The sequence below is a fragment of the Cyprinodon tularosa genome, unplaced genomic scaffold (genome assembly GCF_016077235.1).
Source record: "Cyprinodon tularosa strain WSP-4 unplaced genomic scaffold, ASM1607723v1 ctg429, whole genome shotgun sequence".
In the NCBI taxonomy this organism is placed as follows: Eukaryota; Metazoa; Chordata; class Actinopteri; order Cyprinodontiformes; family Cyprinodontidae; genus Cyprinodon; species Cyprinodon tularosa.
In genome coordinates, this window is record NW_024039151.1 from 457,190 (window position 1) to 478,972 (window position 21,783).

Here is a 21,783-nt window from a genome sequence, read left to right on the forward strand (position 1 = left end):
TTGCTTCATTTCCTTTAAAGTGATTCTGAGCGACTTTAATTAGAAAATGAGCTGGAAAAATTTAATTTGTATCGCACTGCATTTGCATCAACTGGTTGTGTAGACTCACAGCATCCTTCACATTTACTGGCACCCTTTATAAAAGAGTGGTGTAATGCCTCTAACCCTTTACCCCACTCTTCAACCTTTGTTAAAGTTGGTCAAACACGGTTCTTTTTTCTCCTTAAATCCTTCAAAGAAAAGGGCTTTTAAAACAAGTTCCTAATATTTTTTTCCTCACATTTTTACATTTAACATCACTTTAAAAATACATGTTTCCATTTAAGGTTCTGTCAAACATGAAAAACATGCTTCAGGATGCAGATATGTTGCTGCTCAGCCCCTCATGGCTGTTATCCTTGGTAAACTACGTTCACACTTTTCCAGCAAACTACGTCTTTTTCATACGTCGTCACAGTTTCACACTTTCCGTGCATAAAACGGTCATAAAAGTAGTTGTTTTTATAACAGTTAGCTTAACCAACTGCTCCAGCTCTGCCTGGTACAATGGCTCAGTAAAAGCAATCAGGATCAAACCAATTTAGTCCTCGTTTGCTGCATTGATCATAAATATGCTAATAAATATAATCTGAGGTATCTCCTTTGTTCTCAATCAGACAAACAGGCAGTTTTTTTTAATTATTTAAAAATTAACTGTAGCAAGGCTACATTAAAGTCAGAATTCTGGCTTTTTTCTCAGAATTCTGACTTTTTTATTGTCAGAATTCAGTCAGAATTTTGAGATTAAAGTCAGAATTATGAGAAAAAAGTCAGAATTCTGAGATTAAAGTCAGAATTCTGAGAAAAAAGTCAGAATTCTGAGATTAAAGTCAAAATTCTGAGAAAAAAGTCAGAATTCTGACTTTAATCTCAGAATTCTGAGAAAAAGGTCAGAATTCTGACTTTAATCTCAGAATTCCATGTTAAACTGAAATAAAATTTAAAAATCTGTTAACTTTTTTTTTTTTTTCAGTGGCCCTAATCCTCTTCCGTAGAGCAGGGCTTAAAGCTACAGTGTGTAATTTTCAGCGACATCTAGCGGTCAGACTGCAGACCGCAGCAACATGAACATCTCCCCCCACCGCTTCTCCCCCCCAACAGTACGGCGAGCGTTACGGGACAAAATGTCTTCCACGACGTCCGCATCACCTACCTTCTCAAGTGATGAGGTTTGTTTACATAGATAATTTTACAGATAGTATTTCATTAGTCTGTGTGTTCAGTACCGTCTCAGTTCGTCTCTCTCAACTTGCCGTAGTTACTTTCGAGCGAAATGGGCGATCTCGCAATCGCTAGTTTGTTGGCTCTGCGCTGCCATAGCGCAAAGATGTCCGCCTCCATGGCTGCGAGACCCGCTCCTATGAAATTATAAATAACGAATTCTAAGGCAATGCAAATATTAAGGTTAAGAGGCTGAGCTCGTAGATGATGATAAATAACATAGTTATGTATAATATATTACATTTCTGACTGTATATCCCTGTAATTGTTACACACTGTAGCTTTAAAACCAGGAAAATATAAATTTCAGGATGGGGCCCTACCTCATATTCCAAATGATTGCTAAATATTGTCATTTTACTTGCAGAAAATCTTTTTCTTCTCACCCACTTACTTCTGAGTTCTGCACCCTTTCAAATTTGGTGTTTCTGTGAAATAAGCGACAACATCAAGTCTCTGAAAATGAAAAAACCAAACAACAAAAAACTATTTTTTTTTTGCTTCTGATTTAAAGTTATTTCTTTTTTGCTGGTTGAAATATAAAATTAAAACCAAACTGCTTTTGATTTACTAGTTAATTTCGCTAATGACAGAAAAACAAAAACGCTTTTCTTAAATTTATTATTTTGTATATTCTTAAAAAAAGCAAAATTCACACTTGTATTTTTTTATCTGATGCCAAAAAGAAAATCAGATAAAAAAAAGAAACACTGACTGTGTCAGAAGTTGGATCTCAAAAGTATGTTTTAAAAGGTGCTATAACTTTTGTGTATTTTCATATAGTTTTTGGAAAAAAAATTAACTTTACTACATTGTAAATAAAAAAAAAATGGAAAGAAAACACTTCTTTGTCTCTTTAAGCCTAAGAAAACATGATTCTGTTTTGATGCACATTTACGACCAGTGACTCGCTTAAAGATTTTTATTCTGCTCTTCCTTCCACATGTTTAGGTCAGAGAGCAGAGTTCCAGATGTTGCATCGTGATGCTGTGAGTGGGGAGTTTGACAGGAAGTATCCCACGGTATCCACAGTAACCTTGACATTCCTTCCTGACCAAGTTCCTTGACATCTCCCAGAATTCACTTCACTGCCTCTCTCTTCCAGCCGTGTTAAATGACGTACAGCCGCACACCAGCCGTCCCAATAACATAAACGCTCCAGATGGTTCAGTTCCTCACACGTAATGGCCTCTGTATCTATTCTTTTATCAGATTGCGTCTAAAGTATCAGCTCCTCCAAATCCTCAACACACACACCCAATCTACACACTAACTTAACCATCTTCCAGGCAAATATATATAATGGGATGTAAGCTGAGATGTCTAAGACAGCCGACAAGAACAAAAAATAAACAGGTCTGTGGTTTAAGTCTAGAACATGCCCTGCACAAACACACAAACAAATGCAATATACACCTTGGTATGTCAACCACCGCTCATTTAACCCTCCATCGGATTTACAGTTAAATAAAAACTTAATTTTCTTTAAATTAGGGGATGATTTATTTTCTCTTATCTGACCTGGCATATAACCTCATGTTCTACGGAGGTTAGAGTTCAAAGTAGAACATTACATTATTAGGTTTACAATACTGCAAACCTTTATCCTTTAGATAAAGGTTTACAGTAATCTTGAATTTTCTTTTTACCACCATGTATTTTTATGTTATATTGATGATTTGGAGAGGTCCAGCCAGAGTCCAGCCTAGCCTGCATCAATAGAGCATTTCCAAGAATGAATTACTAATGTCTCAGGAGGAAGTTGGAAACAATTTCACGCATTCATTTTTAGTAAAATTGATGACTACTAAAGTATTTTCACAGGTTTGCCCAAAAAATCAATCAGACAGCTGCAGGTAATCCAGAATACTGCTGCCCGCATCCTCACTAAAACCAAGAAAATGGAGCACATCACCCCAGTTCTAAAGTCCTTACACTGCATCCTGATAAAATTAATGTTGAATCTCATTTCTGCTTTTCTTTGTCCCCCTTTTCTTTGCTTCTAACCCATATTTAGGGTTACATATTCCCTGAAGCAGGAATGATAGGAAGAGGTTTGGACAAGTTAATTAATCCTCTCTGATAGACATTTGGATAAAAACATTAAAATTTTGACTTAGGTAGCCAAAAAAAAAAAAAAAAAAAGAAAGAAACATCAGCTTTAAGATTTTGGGGTTTGACATTTGAGTGTTTTCAAGATATCAGGCTACAACAGAGCCAGTAATGTGCATTTGCGTCCTCTCTGAACAGATCTCTACTTTACCTGAATCACACTCGCACATGTATTCTCGATTAAGAAAAAAATAGTTTATGGGGTTCTTTTTTTTAAGTTACTGCTAAAACCAGAGCTCATCTTTCCTACTGTTAAATGCAAAGCTTGTGTTTTAAACTCTTTCACTCTGCCTCACATCAGAAGGCGCTGATTCAGTCTGAAGAACATCTATTTCAGTTTGAAACAGCCAATCGTCTGAAAACACAAACATGCAATCCCACGCTGCCATTCAAACAGGTCAGAGCAGTGTGCCAGAGTCTAGTCTGTGTGTGCGTGTGTGTGTGTGTGTGTGTGAGTTTGTGAGAGACAGAGAACGGGGCAAAGAGAAAGTCAGTACCTGTCGATGATAACAGGGTCTGAGGGCGTCTCATTACGATTTCCGCAGCTCTTCTTGTCACAGCACCGACTGAGAAAAGAGACACAAGTTAAAGAAGAAGACATGGGGCAAAGTGAGCTTGACGCACAGAACATTCACAGCATTATATAAAAGTTTCCTATTAGAAGTTTAAATTAGAGAGTCTCTGCATATAATGCACCCTGACAGCAGCGATAGAGAGGTTATTACCAAATTCACATTTGATCAAGTCAGCCTGAAAACAGGCCAACAGAAGTTTAACCCAAAGATCATTTTCTTCTGGAGATCATCGCTGGGAACAATGTTTAAAAATAGGCTTCCATGACACCGGCGGTGAGCGTACGGCGGCACCTCAAAGGAATATACATGATTTTAGAGAAGCCAGCCAGCTGAGAAGTGCAAGGAGTGGATTTCTTAGTACACCTTTATAAATGCCGGCATGTTAAAGTCATGTGAAGTCTACTTTTTTGAGAAGTTTTCCACAATACAATTTAATAAAGTTAAAATGTTCAAACTAATGAACATTTTTACATTTTTTTAATTATAACAATGCTATGATGATGACGTTTGTACTGAAATGATGCACTTGTAGAGGAGAACGATTTATAACAGGAACAGGAACCAGAGTGATTTGAAGCAAAGAGCCCAAACATGTAGATGAATTAAGCAGTTTATAATGTAGATGGATATTAGGGGGAGGTTAAAAAGTCTATGGTGAAGAGTGTCATCCTCAGCCGTGATGATAGAATAAAGGTAGATATAACTCTAAAATAATAGTGGAGGCATGCTGTGGTGAGGCTTATCTTCAATAGAGGCTATGGAAATGGACTAATGTCTGGTCTGATTACTCATTTCACACACCTGCTTAGCTCCGCCCAGTTCTATTTGTTCTATTACCCACTCATCTGATCAGCCTGCATGAGTCACTATATAACAGCCTTCAGTCATCAGTGCCAGATTATTTTGAGCCTTTGGTGAGACTTATTCTAGCGTTCCTGTGTTCTGACTACCTGATCCTGACCTGTTTTGCCTCTTGACCTCTGAGCCTGCCTGTTGCCGTCTGATCTGCTTGCCTGACCTGTCTTCTGACTCCTGTCTGATCTCTACCTGCTTGTGTTCTGAACCTGGAACTGTGACCCGACTCTGTCCTGGGGTCCCCTTCGGCACCCCACTGGATCTCTGACCTCCTGGCTCTGACAACCAACCATGTCACAGATTTTGGCTTTGACTTCGCCATCTGGATCCTGCCTACATTGGTCTGCTTGGTTCTGATCTCCTGCTTGTTCTCCGACCACTTATACATCAGCTTCTGGGACTCTCTGTGCAGCCAGCCAGCTGGAACCATCCTCTGTCTCTGGATTCGGACTAAACTATAAGACCAGGTTAGTGACTCGCACGTCTGTGATCATTCACTTCCAGAAAGATGTGTCATTAACTAGTCGTCTCCAACCACAGAGGTTCCTGCCTTAAGCGCCACTTACTCCGATTCTGTTGTCAATAAATATTCTGAGAAATCTCACTTAATACTGGATTTAGACGGAGCTAAAAGCAGAGTAATCTTGGAAGAAAACCAGCCAGCAAAGGTCCACCTTCTTTCAGGGCAAGAGCACCTTAACCTCCTGAGAAACTTCCTCACGGCAATGGACCGCCTGATGTCCCTAGCCTCCGCTAGTAACTATATGTCTTCACTCAATCTTTTGCATGACAGAAAGTGTAGGCACAGCAAATCTTATGGAGTTAAACAAAAATGTTTTGTTCTGTTGACATGTACTCTGTGTGACATATGCTAATGTATAATCCCTCATGTGTTTCATGTTTTATAATGGAGAGCTTCAGTCATAAGCTATGTTAGTGGAACTTTTAATTTTTGTACAGTAGTTCCTTTTCAGAAAGCTGTATTCCAAATTTGACCAGCATCATTTATGTGTTTGTGCATTGCATAATGACGTCCATAAGGGCTGAAGGCTGTATGGATTTAGAACAACAACCTGGAGCTCCTTTCTTACCCTGGATAGAGTTCTTTCTCTTCACATGGCAAAGGATGATGGGATAGGAGCTAGGAACAGAAGGTAGGAATTTCAAATGAAGGTATTCAGATTGAGCCAAGCTTTCCATAGCTCTACTAACTAATTGGAGTCAGGTGTGTTGAAGCAGAGACACATCTAAATGCAGGACACCAGACCTTGAGGACTGAAGTTTGAGACCACTGTTGTAAACATTAGTCTAAACATCTGTGGACCCAGGAATCGCAAAAAGTTTAAACTAATCTCTGTTCAGATTTTTTTATTGTCTTAAACTGGATTGTTAATGTATGCTCATTTTGGCCATTTTGATAACTTTTTAGTGTAATTTGTTTTGGTTGTTCTTTTACCCAACATCTTTTGAAACAAATCAGTACCTTCTATTATGCACAATTCATCCATCAGGGGTTTCTCATTTGTGAGAAAAAAATATATTTTTTTTATCTACTCTAAGGAAATGAAGTGATATGACTAATAAAGAACCTCTAACTGCAGGATGACTCTTATAATTGTTTTGGTTTGATCACAAATTTCTTGATCTTTGTATCCTAAGAGTTAACTCAAGAATAGAGGCAAATTGTGGCCAACATGTTTTATAAATCAATTTGTTGAGTCCTGCACTGACAAACAAGTGAAGTGGAGGAAGGAGGACGCAAAAGCTCATATAAGGTGTAGGCAGGGAAAACAAAAAAAAAAACTGGCAAGATTACAAAGACTGGCACATATGTACTACAAGGGTGTCAGAGATTTCCTTTGCCTGTATTAATTATGAATAAAGGTGGAAGTCAGAGGGAAGAGTATAAAAGCCATGGGGGGGGTCAGCAATAAAGAGTGAAAGAGTAGGCGGGTGAGGCATAAAAAAGGAGGGGAGAACAGGAGTTTGGGTGGGAAGAGGAGGAAAGGGAGATGTCTCAGGTTTCCCACTGTCACAGATGGTAGAGGTGGGGAAAAAAAGGGACTGACATGTTACACCTTCCTCATTGTCTCCACTATCTGCTCCTCTGCCGCTCTTTCAGCTTTCCCCTGCCATTCGCTTTCCTCCGTGCTATGAACTGGGTCACTGCACGGAAACTTTTGAAGAATGGCGAAGCAATGAGGGTTGGAGAGGAAGAAAAGCAGAGAGTTAAGAGAATAGCAACATGGGGGAGAGGAGGAGAGCAAAGAGCAAGGGAGGAAGAAAGTACAGGGATGAACTGCTTAAGGATGGGGAGGATTATGATGACTTAGACTTAGACAGATTTTATTTTGTCATTTTGTGTAGACAGGTGTAAACAAAAAGACATTTCCTGAGTCAAATAATGATGGAGGATAGAGTTATGTTTCTCAGCTGGCTAAGGGAGGCCACAACACCTTTTAGTCCATTGCAATAAAAATTCATAATTTGCTTTTTTAAGAATATTTCCTGTCATGAATAATGACAGGAGATATCAAAAATGACAGAAGTACCAATCACTCATTCTATGGTAGTTTCATTTTAAAACTTCAAGCTACTTCTTGGTTAAACAGCAGAAGGCAAGCTACCATTTAGCATTGTCATTTGGAGGCTAATAACTAAACTAAAATACAAAATTTCAAACTAGTGATGTTATATTTTGTGATGTGGCTGAGAGCATGTGGCTAATAGCTTCACCATGACAATAAACCACGCTGATTAATGTACGGCCTCGGGCTCTCTGTCTGTGTGCACGTTCAGCATTGTGTCGAGCTCCTGCTGCAAAATCAGCAAAGGAGAAGTTGAGACAACAGCCGTCACGTTGACCTCATCTGTTGCTAAAGACGGGAGCGTATGCAAAGTGATTGAGGTTTTAGTTTCTGCACTGCTTCTCCTGTAGAGATTGCTGTCCAGACAGCTAACCTCAAGGTTTGCACCATTTAAAGGTTCTCAAGCTCGTTTTGATTTTCACTCCTTGCTTTAGTATCCATGGAAGTATCCCTTAAGGCCTGCGGGTCATCAGATTAAATTAAAAATCAAAGAGGTTAGATTGAACCTTTTGTGATTTAATTGCAGCTTAAATGCCTGAGAAATACATGTTGAAATCTGTCAAAAGTCCCTAATGTCAGGACTCCTGTTTTTGTGTCTCTGTTTCTGTGTTTGTCTCCCTTCATCCACCAGGAGGCGCCTGGTTCTGGTCCGCCTCCTCACACACCTGCTGATGTTCTTAAGCTGCTGACTGCCACTACTTCGACGCCAGAGTGTTTGCCAGTTTAGGGTACTCTAGCCAAGCTGAGTTTTGCTGAGTCAAGCTGAGTTTTTGTCAACCTGAGTTTAACTTTGTTTTGTCTTTGCCTCTTGGCAGGAAGTCATCCTGCGAACTCGGATCTTCACTCCCTGGAAGGATCAACTGAGCTTCAAACTGAGCTGGGGTTCAAACAGGAGGTTTGGATCCACTTTCCCCATGAGATCGTTTGAGCTTCTCACTGAAAAAGGGATTATTCTCCACTATGACCCGTTCAAGGACCGCAGGAGTGGCTGTCAGTTACTCTGTTCACCTACTATCGACCGCATTCTGGGTAAACCCTGTTCCGCCCTCCACCAAATCAGACAAACACTGGAACCACGGCACACAGACAGGAGTCAAGGATTCAACAACTTCTCTGGAAACGTGAGTTGGCAACCAAAACCTCTTCTCCAAGTTCACAAGTCAAATTCCCCACTGGACCTGAACTAACCGCTGTGTCTTCCCCTCACCTTACAGTTCCGGTTGAGCAGTGTTCAGAGCAACCCTTCCCCCTCTGGTAAACTTCTCCAATAAAACCCGTTAAACCTTTTCCCTGGTCTCTCTGTTTCGGTTTACTGCATTTGGGTCTGAACTTTGTAACATCATGACACCTAACCTGTTTAATGTTTACTTTTGCTACCTAGGTTCTAGTAATTGGTGATGTCATCATTTAAAATACTTAACAATAACAGGATTAGTAGTTTTTTTGGTACACATTTATAAAACTTTGTATTTCATATAATAATTTTTATAATCAATAAACATTTTTTTGTAAATAAAATAAAAAAAAGATACTGGAGAATTCTTTTAAAAATCCTCCAGCTCTATAACCGAACCGAGTTTTAATGCAATTTTAAACATGCTTAACTACAATAACACATCTTCACATGTATTTTCGAAATCTTTGTGAATAACTTTAGAATTTCAAAGATGTCTTTCATTAGGCTTTGCAGCTCAGCAGGCTGAAGAATATTCAGCAATCTATAGAATAAAATATAAGGGTGCCTGATTTCCCGGCTAAAGCCCCTGGTTGCACATATAGATGAACCCCAATTTATATTGTTATAGTTAAAAATTGCTCAGTGACAAGGTCAGGGAACAGGAACAACTTAATTCATGGGCTAAATTTGAATTTTTATAACTGCGGTGTGCAGGCCTGTGCGTGCATATGCATGCTTCTTTTGTGCCTTTATATATGCTTGTGATTGAGGCTGCACATGTGTACGTGCGTGTAGGTGGGTGGGTGTGCGTGTGTGTGAGTTCCTGCCTATATTTTATAGTCAAGTTGTGGAAGGGGGCCCATTTGTTAGCCATGAAGCAACAGAAGGGTTCAGATTGACGAATGAGTTTCTCTGTGTCCTAATTAACCAGGCGTCATAAAGGCACATACACACCAACAAAACACTTGTGTTTCAACACACACACACTTTCTTTTTGCATAGCATAGGATAGCAAAATGGCTCTATAAATAGAGCTCTTTCCTCTCAACCTACTTTTGCAGAAATTCATCTCAAACTATAATTAAAGCAACGACCATGAAAGCCCAAACTCTTGTTCTTTAACATAAATCTTTTGCATATCGGTGCATCTTGGGGAAGGAGCGGAGTTGGAGGTGTAATGAGGGCCGCAGAAGAATACAGGTAAAAAAAAAAAGTGAGGAGTGGAAATTTTCTGTAGCTTAACAAACACGTTGCAGAGGTGTGGAGGAACAAAGAGAAACGGAGAAGGAAGCTGATGAGGTGTAAGGATGAGTGTCTTACCTGCACATGATCTCATGCGTCAGCAATACTCTGCACATCTCTGGGTTCTTATCCTGTCCTTCATAAACGATTGGCTAAAAAGAGAGACAGAGATAAAGAATAATGTTATATTTTATGTAACATGCTTGAGGTTGGGTCTTCATCAGTTGTGAGCAGTGCCTTATGACAGTATTCACATGAAACTTTTCTTAATTTGTACAAGCATTAAAAATTTGTGGATAATATTGAAGTCAAAACATTTATTATAACACTTTTTTTTTTTTTACAAAGAAGAATCTAAAAAGTGTGGCCTGTGTTTTCACTCCCTTAAAAGACACATTGTTAAAATATCTGTAGTAAGGGTGTACTGATTACAGGCTTTCAGCCAATCATCGATTCCTGGTCTTTAAAAAGCCTGACAGGCCGATTCCGACTTTGATCAATACAGATTTCTTATTCTAACTCATACAGTCAGTTGTTATGAGATCACAAAACACAAGATATTTCAATCTTATTTTACTGAAAGAAAATAATAATCATTGCCTGAGAAACAATAAAACCTCTGATATAACTGCTTTCAAAAAGAAATTTAAATTCAAGGCATTGATGGTGGGAGAGTTTCAGATCCTTACAGAGTAATTGATTTCACCTCTAAGTATCGGCCGACCACCGATCTCCCATAATCAAGAAATCGATCGACCAGCCGGCTGATCTATGGGTGCAACCCGAACTGTAACTGCAAAATCACAGGGGTGTGTCTCTCTCAGCTTTGGTGACTTAAATATTAAAAAGTCCTAATTGCTAAATGACCAAAGCTCAGCCAGAGATGAAAAATAGTATCCATGATTTTCACAATTATCACAGATTTTCATCTAGTTTTCGGTCTAGGACTGAGTAGACCATTCTAACGAGTCAAGATCCTTTGTCTTCATGATGCAGTTGGTTTAATATTGTTCTCTAGCAAACCTCTGATACGTAACAGAACAGCTTCATGTTTACTAAGATTATAGTTCACAGCTAGACTTCCCTTATTTGGGTGACTTTAAAGGAAAATTTAATTCCAGTGTAAAAGGGGGGAAAAATAAAAGTAAATGCAACACAAAACCAAAACATTAAAACCAGTCCAGTGTCTTCCACTTCATAAATATTTAATCATTTCTAATAATCCTAATAAAAAGGATCAAACGTGTGGCGGTAACTTAGCCACACATGAAACTGTTCTGGAGACTGAATATTTTTACCTGCACTGTGAGCATTGTGTTAACTGTTTGGGTTTAAAGCAGAACACTGTGAGAAAATCCCACAACATGATCCATAAAATGCCACATGATCATCCAGGCGGTGATGCTACACTGTCACTCAGACGTGCTGTGAGCTGCCTGTCACTGCATGCACCTGTGCCTGGATTTATAAAGATGTATTTGCATTTTTCCCCCGCTCCTCACACGGCACTCTAACAAACTAGTGGAAAGCAATAAGATTTTGTGTGATGCTTAAAAAATTGGATTACTTTCAATGCAGTAGTTGTGTGATTACATTCGCATAGCATGAAGTTATAAAACAAACCCGTGGGAAAAGATTGTTGAGGATAACAGGTAAAATTCTCAACTCACATGATGAGCCCCTCTTTCACACACATTCAGTCAATTTCAAAGCATAAACACAAGAACAACAGCATCATTGCAGCTGACACACTGTACAGGTGAGTTTTTAGCTAAAATTAAGCTTTATTTTCTTAACGATACCCACGCTTTCTGCTTCTGAGATCCAGCTGAGGTGTAGACGGCTTTCATTATGCAGCCTTCCAGCAAATGTGAGGAGGCTCAGAATAAAGTCGTACACCACTAAGCTATCCATCAATCAGTAGGTACGCCCTGTCTATCTTTGGTCTATTCCAGTCCCTTTGATCTGTCATTCTGAAGTGCAGCAAGTCTCACCGAGTGACAAGCTCACTTTTCCCAGGCAGCAGCGGGGAAGTTTCTCTGTCCTCTGGAATAATCTTCAATTCTGGTTCAGACTACCCGCTGCCATCAAGCAGTCTTTAGTAAATTAAGTACCTGTGGTGAAAACTCACTTGCTCCCAACAATAAAACTCTGCATGAGGCCACAATTGGAAACATATTTAAGTCTAACGCATCACCTGCTGTGTTTATAATGGTAGGGAAGCAGATGAAATAATTAATCAATCAAACAATTAATCAGAAAATAAAAAATGAATCAATCATTTATTCAATTAAATTAAATAAACAGGGGCTGCACAGTGGTGCAGTGGGTAGCACTGTTGCCTTGCAGTAAGAAGGTTCCGGGTTCAATTCTTGGCCTGGGGTCTTTCTGCATGGAGCTTGCATGTTCTCCCTGTGCATGCGTGGGTTCTCTCTGGGTGCTCCTCCCGTAGTCCAAAAATATGGCTGTTAGGTTAATTGGTTTCTCTAAATTCTCCTTAGGTGTGAACGGTGCATGAATTTTTGTTTGTGTCTGTGTTGTCCTGCAAGTTTGGAGCGTAAGTCTGGAGGGGGTACATGTCCCCTGAACTTTGCACCAATGTCTGTTTTGGTCCCTTGCATGTCTTACTGTCCAAAAACAATGTAACAGTACACTACACAGACATTCGTTGAGCACTAGGACCAAGCGGAAAGTTGCAGCTGAACCTGAAGCCCGCTTCCCTGAGTTTAGACCGCCTACTAGCTCCTGATTGGCCCACCTTCTTTTCTTGTGTGATTGCATGTCACCGCTGTCACTCCCGAGAAGCTCACTTTACAAACATCTGATGCTCCACTGAATTATGTCTTTAATTTGATGGTCAAACACGCTGAAGTTGGTTATATTAAAGATTACTTGCGTCCCCCGACTTCTGAAATCAAAATTTCGCCCATGCCTGCGATAGACTGGCGATCTGTCCAGGGTGTATCTCACCTCACGCCCATTGACAGCTGGAGAGAGGCACAAGCACTCTTCGCAAACCCCAGCAGGAAATAAGCGTGATAGAAAATTAACGGATACAATAAATAATAGCCATTATCTATTGAAATCTTTAAGCACATGTTAGCCTATTTAAGTAATTAACAATAAATCATTCAGTGTAGGCTCTCCTCAGAAACAAAGAAAGCATGTAAGTGAGAAGCCCTAAATTGTCGCTTCTCTCTTTAATAAAGTTACCTTTAAGTCAAATTTCTTCTGTTTTTGTTCTGAAATTTCGACTGAAATCGATCAGCAGCTTCATTTCAAGATGTTTTCATTACCAATCACTTTTTAAAACTTGATCCCTTGGGGGTAATTGGTTATAATTTGGGTAAGGGTTTATCCCAGACCATTTGAAAAAAGGTATGTATTATTAAACCCTTGACTGTCCTCCAGGAGCCTTCAGGGCTGTGTGTTCCTTACAGGGCCCCATCTGGGGCACAAAGTGCAGACAGAGCCCCTCATTTGTAGAAGGTAGTCCCCTGCAGCCCCCAGAATCTAGCTTAGATGGCTGCAACATTAATGTAGAGCGGCAGTATGATGGAAGAACCACCTCAGTTTAGCCTTAAGCATTTCATACTAATAGCTAGCTGTCTCTGAGACCATTTGTATTTTCTGGAATTGGAGACCCCATGTATTTCAGGGCCCAGGGTCCTTGTCAGTTATAATTTTCCATGCATGCACACCCTAATGAAAATGTATTGACATTCAAACCGGGAGACTGAACAGGTCTAGGTGGTTCAGGGCTCAGGGGATCTGCAAACCCAGGCCATTCGAGCATGATGTGTAACACGAAACAAAAACAATATAAGCCTGAAGCAGAAAGTGTGACAACATGTACACTCAGCAGATGCTGACGTTTCCACGGCCGCAACTCTCATAAAAACGACAAAAAAAAAACTAAAGGAAACGCTTAAAGTGTTTTAATTGACCCGAGGCAAAGCTGAAGCCTTCCTGTTGACGTTCTGCTGAGGCTCAACCAGCAACTGAGACATTAGAGGTATTTAAGTACAACCCATCAATCCACACCATAAGACCAAAAAAAACAGCATTAATGGAGAGTATTCGTACTCTTGAATATTTTTTTTACATTAGGTCTTTCGTGTATCACACTGGGAATTTATGTGATGTAATATTCAAAAACAGCCTCCAGTCATTCTCTACAAAATCTACAAATTTATGCCAAAGTGGCAAGAAGAAAGATTCACAAGAAGTCTGCTTTTACAGTTTCTAAGGAGTCAGGTAGTGGACACAGCAAGCACTTGGAGGAAAGATGGTCAAATCAGATAAGAGCAATAAAACTTCCTGAACTCCTCAATAGGAAATAAACAGCTCCTCGTGCGTGGAATTCTCTAAAAAGAGACCAGAAGTTGAGTTTTTATCCTTTTTAATTGAAAATTAGAGCATTTGAGACAGCCCCCTAGTTACCTCTAATGGATTTACTTTATATGCTTTTCTTATGTACCTCTCATTCTAATGGTATTCAAATGTATTTCTGTTCAATAAGCAACTTTGCAACCTCTTGTCCAGCACTCCCTTGAAAAGCAGTTTTTTTTTTTTTTATCACAATGGAGAAGAAAAATAAAAATACAAAAAATATACAATGAACATCTAGCATATCATCCTTAGAGCTCAGGTGCTGGTGGCAGAAGTGGCAGAAACCCAACATCTGTCTGCAGTACATGAGACCCATCAGTCTGGCTTTTGGGAAAATGCTGCAAGAAAGTTTTGGGATTTTTTATTTCTAACTTTCTGTGTAGAGGAAACAACAAACATCTAAAATAAACACGTTGTGTGTGACTGGAAACCAGATTGAGTTAAACTTATTTAACTGACTTATAGAAGGTAAAAAGACTGCTTAAAGAGTTTTTACTTGATTAATATTATTATGATTTATGTTTCTACCTATTTAAGATTCCTGGCTACACTTTAATGAATGTAGAACCTTCCTGTGAGACTTCTTGTTTGCACAGATGCATCTTTTTTATTCTATTTTCTATCTGCTGAGCTAGCTAGTAATGCAATTATATGGTAATGCACAATCTATTGACACTGGAAGTACTTCATTTTGTTCTAGCAATAAACATTACCTACTATAAGGTAGGGTTGTCAAAAGTATCGAAACTCAAAAAAGTATCGATACTGAAATGTTGTATCCGGATACAATACTCGTTTTTAAAAGTATCGATACAGTGCCACCACCAGTGGTACCTAAGCAGTCATTCATCTAAAGTGCAGAATAGAGGACAATGCACTTTCAGAACACTCTGTGATTGAATAATTCTGTACACTTTTCAGTTTCAGACTTTTTTTTTGTAAGAGGTGCAGCTGCTGAGAACTATTTTTGTTTCTTAACCGGTTTGGCCAGTGTCATTGTTATGTGTGCAAAGCACAGCCAAGGAAGGAACACTTAATTTTAATTTTATACATTTTTTATCAAGCTTGCTTAATATTGTGCACAGCATACAACCTTTATTGTGTTTATTTATTGTATTTTATTTATTAATGAAAATATTTCTGTAGAATTTTGGAGTCTTTGTTTTTAGCCTTGTGGTATCGAAAATAGTATCGAGTATCGAATATTTTCCTTAGTATCGGTATCGAGTTGAAAAGTTTAGTATCGTGACAACCCTACTATAAGGATGGGTTTTATTCATTACATTGTAAATATGTGATTTGGTAGAATTTATTTTGCACAAACTTGTTTTCCGGTTACCGTAATTTTCGTGACTATAAGCCGCGAGTTTTTCCCCATCTTTGACCATTTTTCGACCTTGCAGTTTATATAACAATGGGGCTTATCTATGGACTTTTACAGCTAACAGCCACTAGGGTAATACGGTACCTAAATCTATGGATTTTACCATCCACCATGTTGACTTCACATTTACTTCAACACACAAGTAGCCGCATGCGCGGGAATGCGGACGTCCTCCGGAAGCAGACTCCGAGAAAGACGGACATTGCGAGCGCAAGACAGTTTGCGTGACACCCTCAATATGGAAAACAAACGTTGAAATACATATGATGTGGCTTTTAAGTTAAAGGCTGGCGTCTCCTACATCGCCAGCAGGAAGAATTGTCTCAATTCAATTGTGTTGCCTCTTTCCCAACAATCCACTCTGTGCATAAACCATATGGTAATTATACATAAAAAACCTGCGGCTTATAGTCCGGTGCGGCTTGTATATTTACAAATCATGCAATTTAACTTCTGCGGCTTATATTCAGGTGCGGCTTATGGTACGAAAATTACGGTATGCTGTTTGTTTGGAATGATTCTGTTACTCCAGTGTTAAAAAAAAAACAAATTTTGAACTTAGCTTTATATTTTTTATATATTTAATCAGATGTGATGATCAGTTTCTTAGTTTTTTGCCAAACACTTTTACTTCTATTTGATTAATTTCTTGGATAGACCCATTTTACTTTGGCTTCAGGAAAAGTATGTTGAAAAGTGACTTTCTACTCTTACTTGAGTCACATTTTTTGGTATTCTACCAATGCTGACAAATCTAACTGCACATGATAAGGAATTCAACACCCCCACAGTGAAAGGTGGTAGTAACAGCCTTGTTCTGCAGGGATACTTTTCTTCAACAACAGGCAAGTTGGTCAGATTTGATAAGAAGAAGAGCCAAATACGGGTCAGTCAGGGGTTGGAAGTTGCTTTTTCAGGAGACTTTAACCTAGAACATAAAACAAGAGCTCAAATGTTTGTGTTAGAATATCTGAGTTAAAGTGCAGATGTTAATCCAATTCAGAATCTGGGATCAGTTTCAAGCATTGAAATGTTGGAAGTCAGCCTAAACTGAGAAATTTTCCAGTAACTCTGTTTTCAGAAACAACATGACCACATTAAAATGATTTACATGCAGTTCTTTTCTCACTCCCCTTGACAGATTACCTCTGATCATGAGCTTGTCATCTCTGTCATTCTCTCGGCTCTTTCCCCCCTCATTCATCTGCTCTTTCCTTCTCCTATTTCTCTCCACCATCGCAGGACTTTAGCACTGCATCTCAGCTGCATGCCCCTGCACCTCAGAATAGTGTGGCATGTGTGGCTTTTAAACAAGGATCTGTTGGGCAGGGAAACACACTTCTTCCTGTGGTATCGTCAGTTTGATCCGTACGCCAGCTATCCAGCAGGGCATGCAGCGACAGACGCTGTATTCTTAAGGACAAGGCAGAGATCAGGGGGCACCAAATGAAACTCTCCACCTCAGCACTAAAACACCAGGCATCCAGAATTGAAGCGTTAAATTTAAGAGCTCAACTTTAGAGTTAGCTTATTTTTCAGGGAAGTCAGAACTTGCCAATGTTTTGTTTTTTTTTTTCTATGAAAGACAATCTGAAATTTTATACATACAATATCTGGCAAAAGTATTCACGCCCTTTGTATTTCTTTAGAATCTGCTGCATCAAAGCTAATAACGTCAAAGAGATGCATAACTGGAGGGTTAAAGGAAAGAATATTATTACCAGTTAAAATATCAAAGTGTGGCATGCATAAATCCTTCACAACAAATAACCTTCATTGAAAAAATCTGACAAATTTACTGTAATAGCATCACTCTGTGCTCCACTTAATCTCAATATAGATGCAGTGGTTCTGCAGAGGCCTCAGAGGTTTGTTAGAGAAGATTAGTGTACAAACTGCACCATGAAAACTAATTACACATCAGACTGGTCAGGGGTAAAAATAGTAAGCGTTTAACTCATGCATCAAAATCAACTGATTGATTGTAGTTACACATATGTAGCTATATATTCATCAAAAACAATCTAAATCTGAGTTTTTAGTTTTCATATATTTCACAATATAATTTGGACCATATATAGAAGTGTTTAGGGGTGGGAATACTTTTGTAAGAACCTGTAAGCTCTCACCACAGTAGCAGCTCCATGCATACCAGCCACTCTCTAGGATTATCCACTATCATTCACTCTGGCTCTCCTCCATCACGCTGTCTGAAACACTAAACGACGTCCCAAAGGTTTGCTCTTCAACTCAAAGTAAATATTTCCTTCTTTTGCCCTCAAGGTTTAAATCCCAGCTGATCCATGCAGATCATGCAGGGTGGAAGGAAGCGTATTTTGCCCCGTTGCAACTGTTTTCCTCTTATCCTCTCTCATCTCCAGCTATTTCTAGACATTAACGCTGTTTAAGATATGCAAGGGGTATGCTACTGCTGCAGCCATGTCTAGACCAGGGAGATTAGGAGGTTCTCTCTGAAAAGCCTTCACAGCAGAGCAGAGTGTGTATGAACAGCTTTGGATCTGTGATGCTTGTGTGGGAAAATGGTTCTGGATTTTACTTGTTTTTCTTTTTATTTATGTCTTTCTGCCTCTGATGTGTAGAGTCATGGAAAAAGTTGTTACTTTTTTTTTTCCACATCCTTATTTTAATGTCCAGTTCAACTAAAGTTACATTTATTTGAACAAATAAACTGAAAATGAAAACAGGTCAAAAAAGTTTAGTAAAGGGCTGATTTCTGGCCATCCCCAATGTTTTTTCTTGATCTTAATCCAAATTACTTAAGTTCTTATATCAGTTACTTTGGCTTTGTGCTTCTAAAAACAGTCAATTTAAGCATTCAAGTGTTTTATTTTCGGTCTGTTTTATTCACACGATACACAGAAGTTAGCAATTGATTAAAACACAACTACTTTCAAATCAAGGGTTAATCTAATCATTTTTTCCATGATTGTATATTTCTGTGTAACAGTAATACGACATGAGAACCAAACTGAATTAAATGGATCTATGTAAACACAGTCTTTTTAGATATCTGAGGTTATTGTTGATTTTGTATGCTCTATTTTGACTTTTAAACTTCTGGTTCAGCTCTTGATACATTTTAAGGCTCATTTAAATACAAAATCAAAGAGAAAATCTAATGTTTAAACAGTTAACTGGACACTAAAGTGCACCTTAATGATCAAAGATGTCTTGTTTCTTCTTCTACTGTGAAAATGTAGAAACTTTGTAGAACTGCAAATTATTGTTATCCCAGTAAGACGATCTATAAACATCAGAACCGCTCCATGCTGCTGCATGGCTTTATTTTCCCTGTTAGGGGACAACAGAAGAACAACTGTGTGTGGATAGAAAGACAGCAGCCATGACATCAGTGAGGGACTAAGCCAAGCACATGGCTGTTTGATTCCACCACCTGTTATTGTCCTATTCATCTAATGCTGGGAATTTAACGCACCCAAACAGAGACCAACACGCACTACTGAAACAATATACTGACTCCTCTTCACTGGAAGCAACCAAAAACAAACTTGAAATAAATTCATACATGGCTGAGAACTTAACTTTAAATTACTTTTTTACTCATATTCACACATAATGATAACCCTGACACATTTGTTGGGACCTCTGGTGGAGAAATGTAGAACAAACTTTGCTAATTTTTACACTCACAGCATCACACATCCTTTGCTTTACAATAAAGTAGACATAGGGTGCTTGCCCATATGTCTTCTGAAACTTTATTTATTGTCCATTTTTTAACCATCTGCACCACTCTCACCAGTAAGGCCCCGTCCACACGAAGTCAAAACGAACACGAAACGCTAATATTTTCCAGAACGTTTGTCGTAAAGACGGAGACGTAAAATAAATGTGATCGTCCACACGAATGCATGAAAACGCTGCAAAATGTATGCCAGGCCTGTAAGTGGCGCTGTGATGCCAAAGCAAAAATAGGCGAAAACAGGCAACGAAATGTTGGGCATGCGCAGTAATATTTATACATGGTTGCCCTGCGGGTCCATTTTCGTGGTTCAGCCAAATTCAGATGCTGAACTATGTCGTCGATATTGCTCTGTTCTTCCTGGAGATATTCCAGAAGAAGAAGATTCTGTTGTAAGCCCGACAGCAGGGTGAGTAGCATGAGCAGCAACCATTCAACACAGTACGGCGCCATTGTTGTTGTGATACTGTGTTGCGCATGCGTGTTTAGAGGCGACGCTATGACGCATGCGTGTAAGAAAAAAAATGCGGTTAGAGCTTAAAGATGGAAACGCGAAAACGGCGTTTCAAAATCTTCCTAATCTGAAGGCTTAATAAAAAAAGATCGTTTACAGACCCCCGAAACGCCGGCTTCGTATGGATGAGAGGCTGGTTTGGTGAAAAATTTGTGCGTTTAGGCCAGGGTTTGACTTCGTGTGGACGGGGCCTTAATCCCCCCTTATTGTTATATCAATAAAGTCTATCTAATAATATAAGCATAATTTAATTCACACTCTGACTTTTTAAGTTTACCAGAGTTCCTAGAACTTTCTAAGCACTTTTAAGCACTGCTTATGGGGTTTGATGCAAAACAGAGGAAATGTGGAGATAAAATGTTTATTCATTGCATTTAGCAATTTAGGAAATGCTTTTATCCGAAGCGACTCACAAAGCTGACACAAGACGCAGACATATCCCTAGTCAGAATCAGTGGTGACCGCAAAGAGAGAGAGAACAGGAAGTACAGAAAGAGTAGCAGAGGGGTACAGAGGTATGGGAAGGAGTTAGGATAAGAGATGCTCTTTGAAGAGGTTGGTCGTTTTCTAAAGATAGAAAGGGACGCTGCAGTTCTTGAAGCACTTGGTAGGTCATTCAACCATCTAGGAACAACCCATGAAAACAGTCTGGATTGTCTAAAGCGTGCTGTAGGCACTGCTAGACCACAATCCATTGATGACCGGAGTGACTGAGAGGTAGGCCTTTGCAAGTGGGTTCAAGTAGATAGGAGCGGTACCCTTTAGCACTTTGTAGGCTAGCATCAGGGACTTGAATTTGATGCGGGTAGCCAGGGGTAACCAGTGAATGAATGAACAGAGTGGTGACGTGACACTAAAAGCATATTAAGCCATTGTTAAGGGTAAACTGTTAGAATCTGTAAACCGTGCTCAGGCCCTTACCCAAGCAGCCACCTGGGTGTAGTGGCAGCCAAACCTTCCTATCCCTACAGAAGCTTGGGCCACATGGTGACGGGGCTGCAGTCCAAAAAGGCAACTCCTGTTACCGTTTTGGACTGAGTCTGGCTGAACCCCAGGATAATAATCCAGCAGACCTGGCTCCAGAAGGGGGAAGGGGGGGTCCAGAAGGCAGATAATTGTGGTCCTCCCTCACCTAGACATTTAAAACCCTTTTATTCTGACTCCTCCCCTACAATCAACCTGATACATGAGACGCTACCAGGATTCTAAAGCATCAGCAACACAGCATCTCCTCCATAGGAAGGTGCTGATCTTCTAAAAGGGTAATAAATGAGGTGCGGTGGACATATGATGAGGATGGCTCCATTAATATGTTTGCTAAGACCCAGATCCTATGTGGTCGGTGAGCCCAATTGCACTTCAGTGTTCTGTTATCATCAAATAAAAAAGCAAGTATTGATACTGGGGTGAAAATGACTGAAGCAGCAAATGTTTGAATAAGATGATGAGAGATATGTTCAAAAAGTCTGGAAATCATGAACCAATATCCATTTAAAGGAATGCAAGAAGGTCTGACTCTTGAAAATCCATTGTCTCTAGAAACCAGTTATCCTAACAGCCATGTTATTTTAACCTTGCAAGCACGATGAAATGTCGCTTGATTTGTGAATCCACAAACTCTTGAAAATACATCATGCCAGAAGCCAACAGATGCAATAACCTTGATACAGAAATGTTTTGAACCAATGAAACACAGCGAAGTGGACAACGTCAACATGTCAACCAGAGGCAGAAGGCTGAAGCTAAACAAACTTGGCCGTGCCAGTTTTAGCTGGAACACCCTCTATTTCTTTTTTGAAAAAAGAGCCAATTGGATGCGATTTTTGCCTTTGTGAATGGGAAGATGTTTGTGCATTACTCTCGATTTGCTACGAGTTTAAATGAACAGTTGTGAAACAAATCAAGGTTATGATGAGTCACAGTAGCTTCTGGTGCTGCAATTGGCTGAAAACTCGACATG

At 39.4% G+C, this 21,783-nt stretch overlaps 1 protein-coding gene across 2 annotated transcripts in view; it reads right to left on the reverse strand.

The window, feature by feature from the left end:
• Nucleotides 1-21,783, reverse strand: part of LOC119792700 (transcription factor COE1-like) — a 142,308-nt gene that overhangs the window by 113,709 nt on the left and 6,816 nt on the right. For both annotated transcript variants that reach the window (XM_038299448.1, XM_038299449.1), the window contains exons 5-6: nucleotides 9,888-9,961; nucleotides 3,870-3,938 (exon numbers count right to left, since the gene is read on the reverse strand). In XM_038299448.1, the coding sequence (XP_038155376.1) occupies nucleotides 3,870-3,938; nucleotides 9,888-9,961 (143 nt within the window). The remainder of the gene's footprint in view (nucleotides 1-3,869; nucleotides 3,939-9,887; nucleotides 9,962-21,783) is intronic.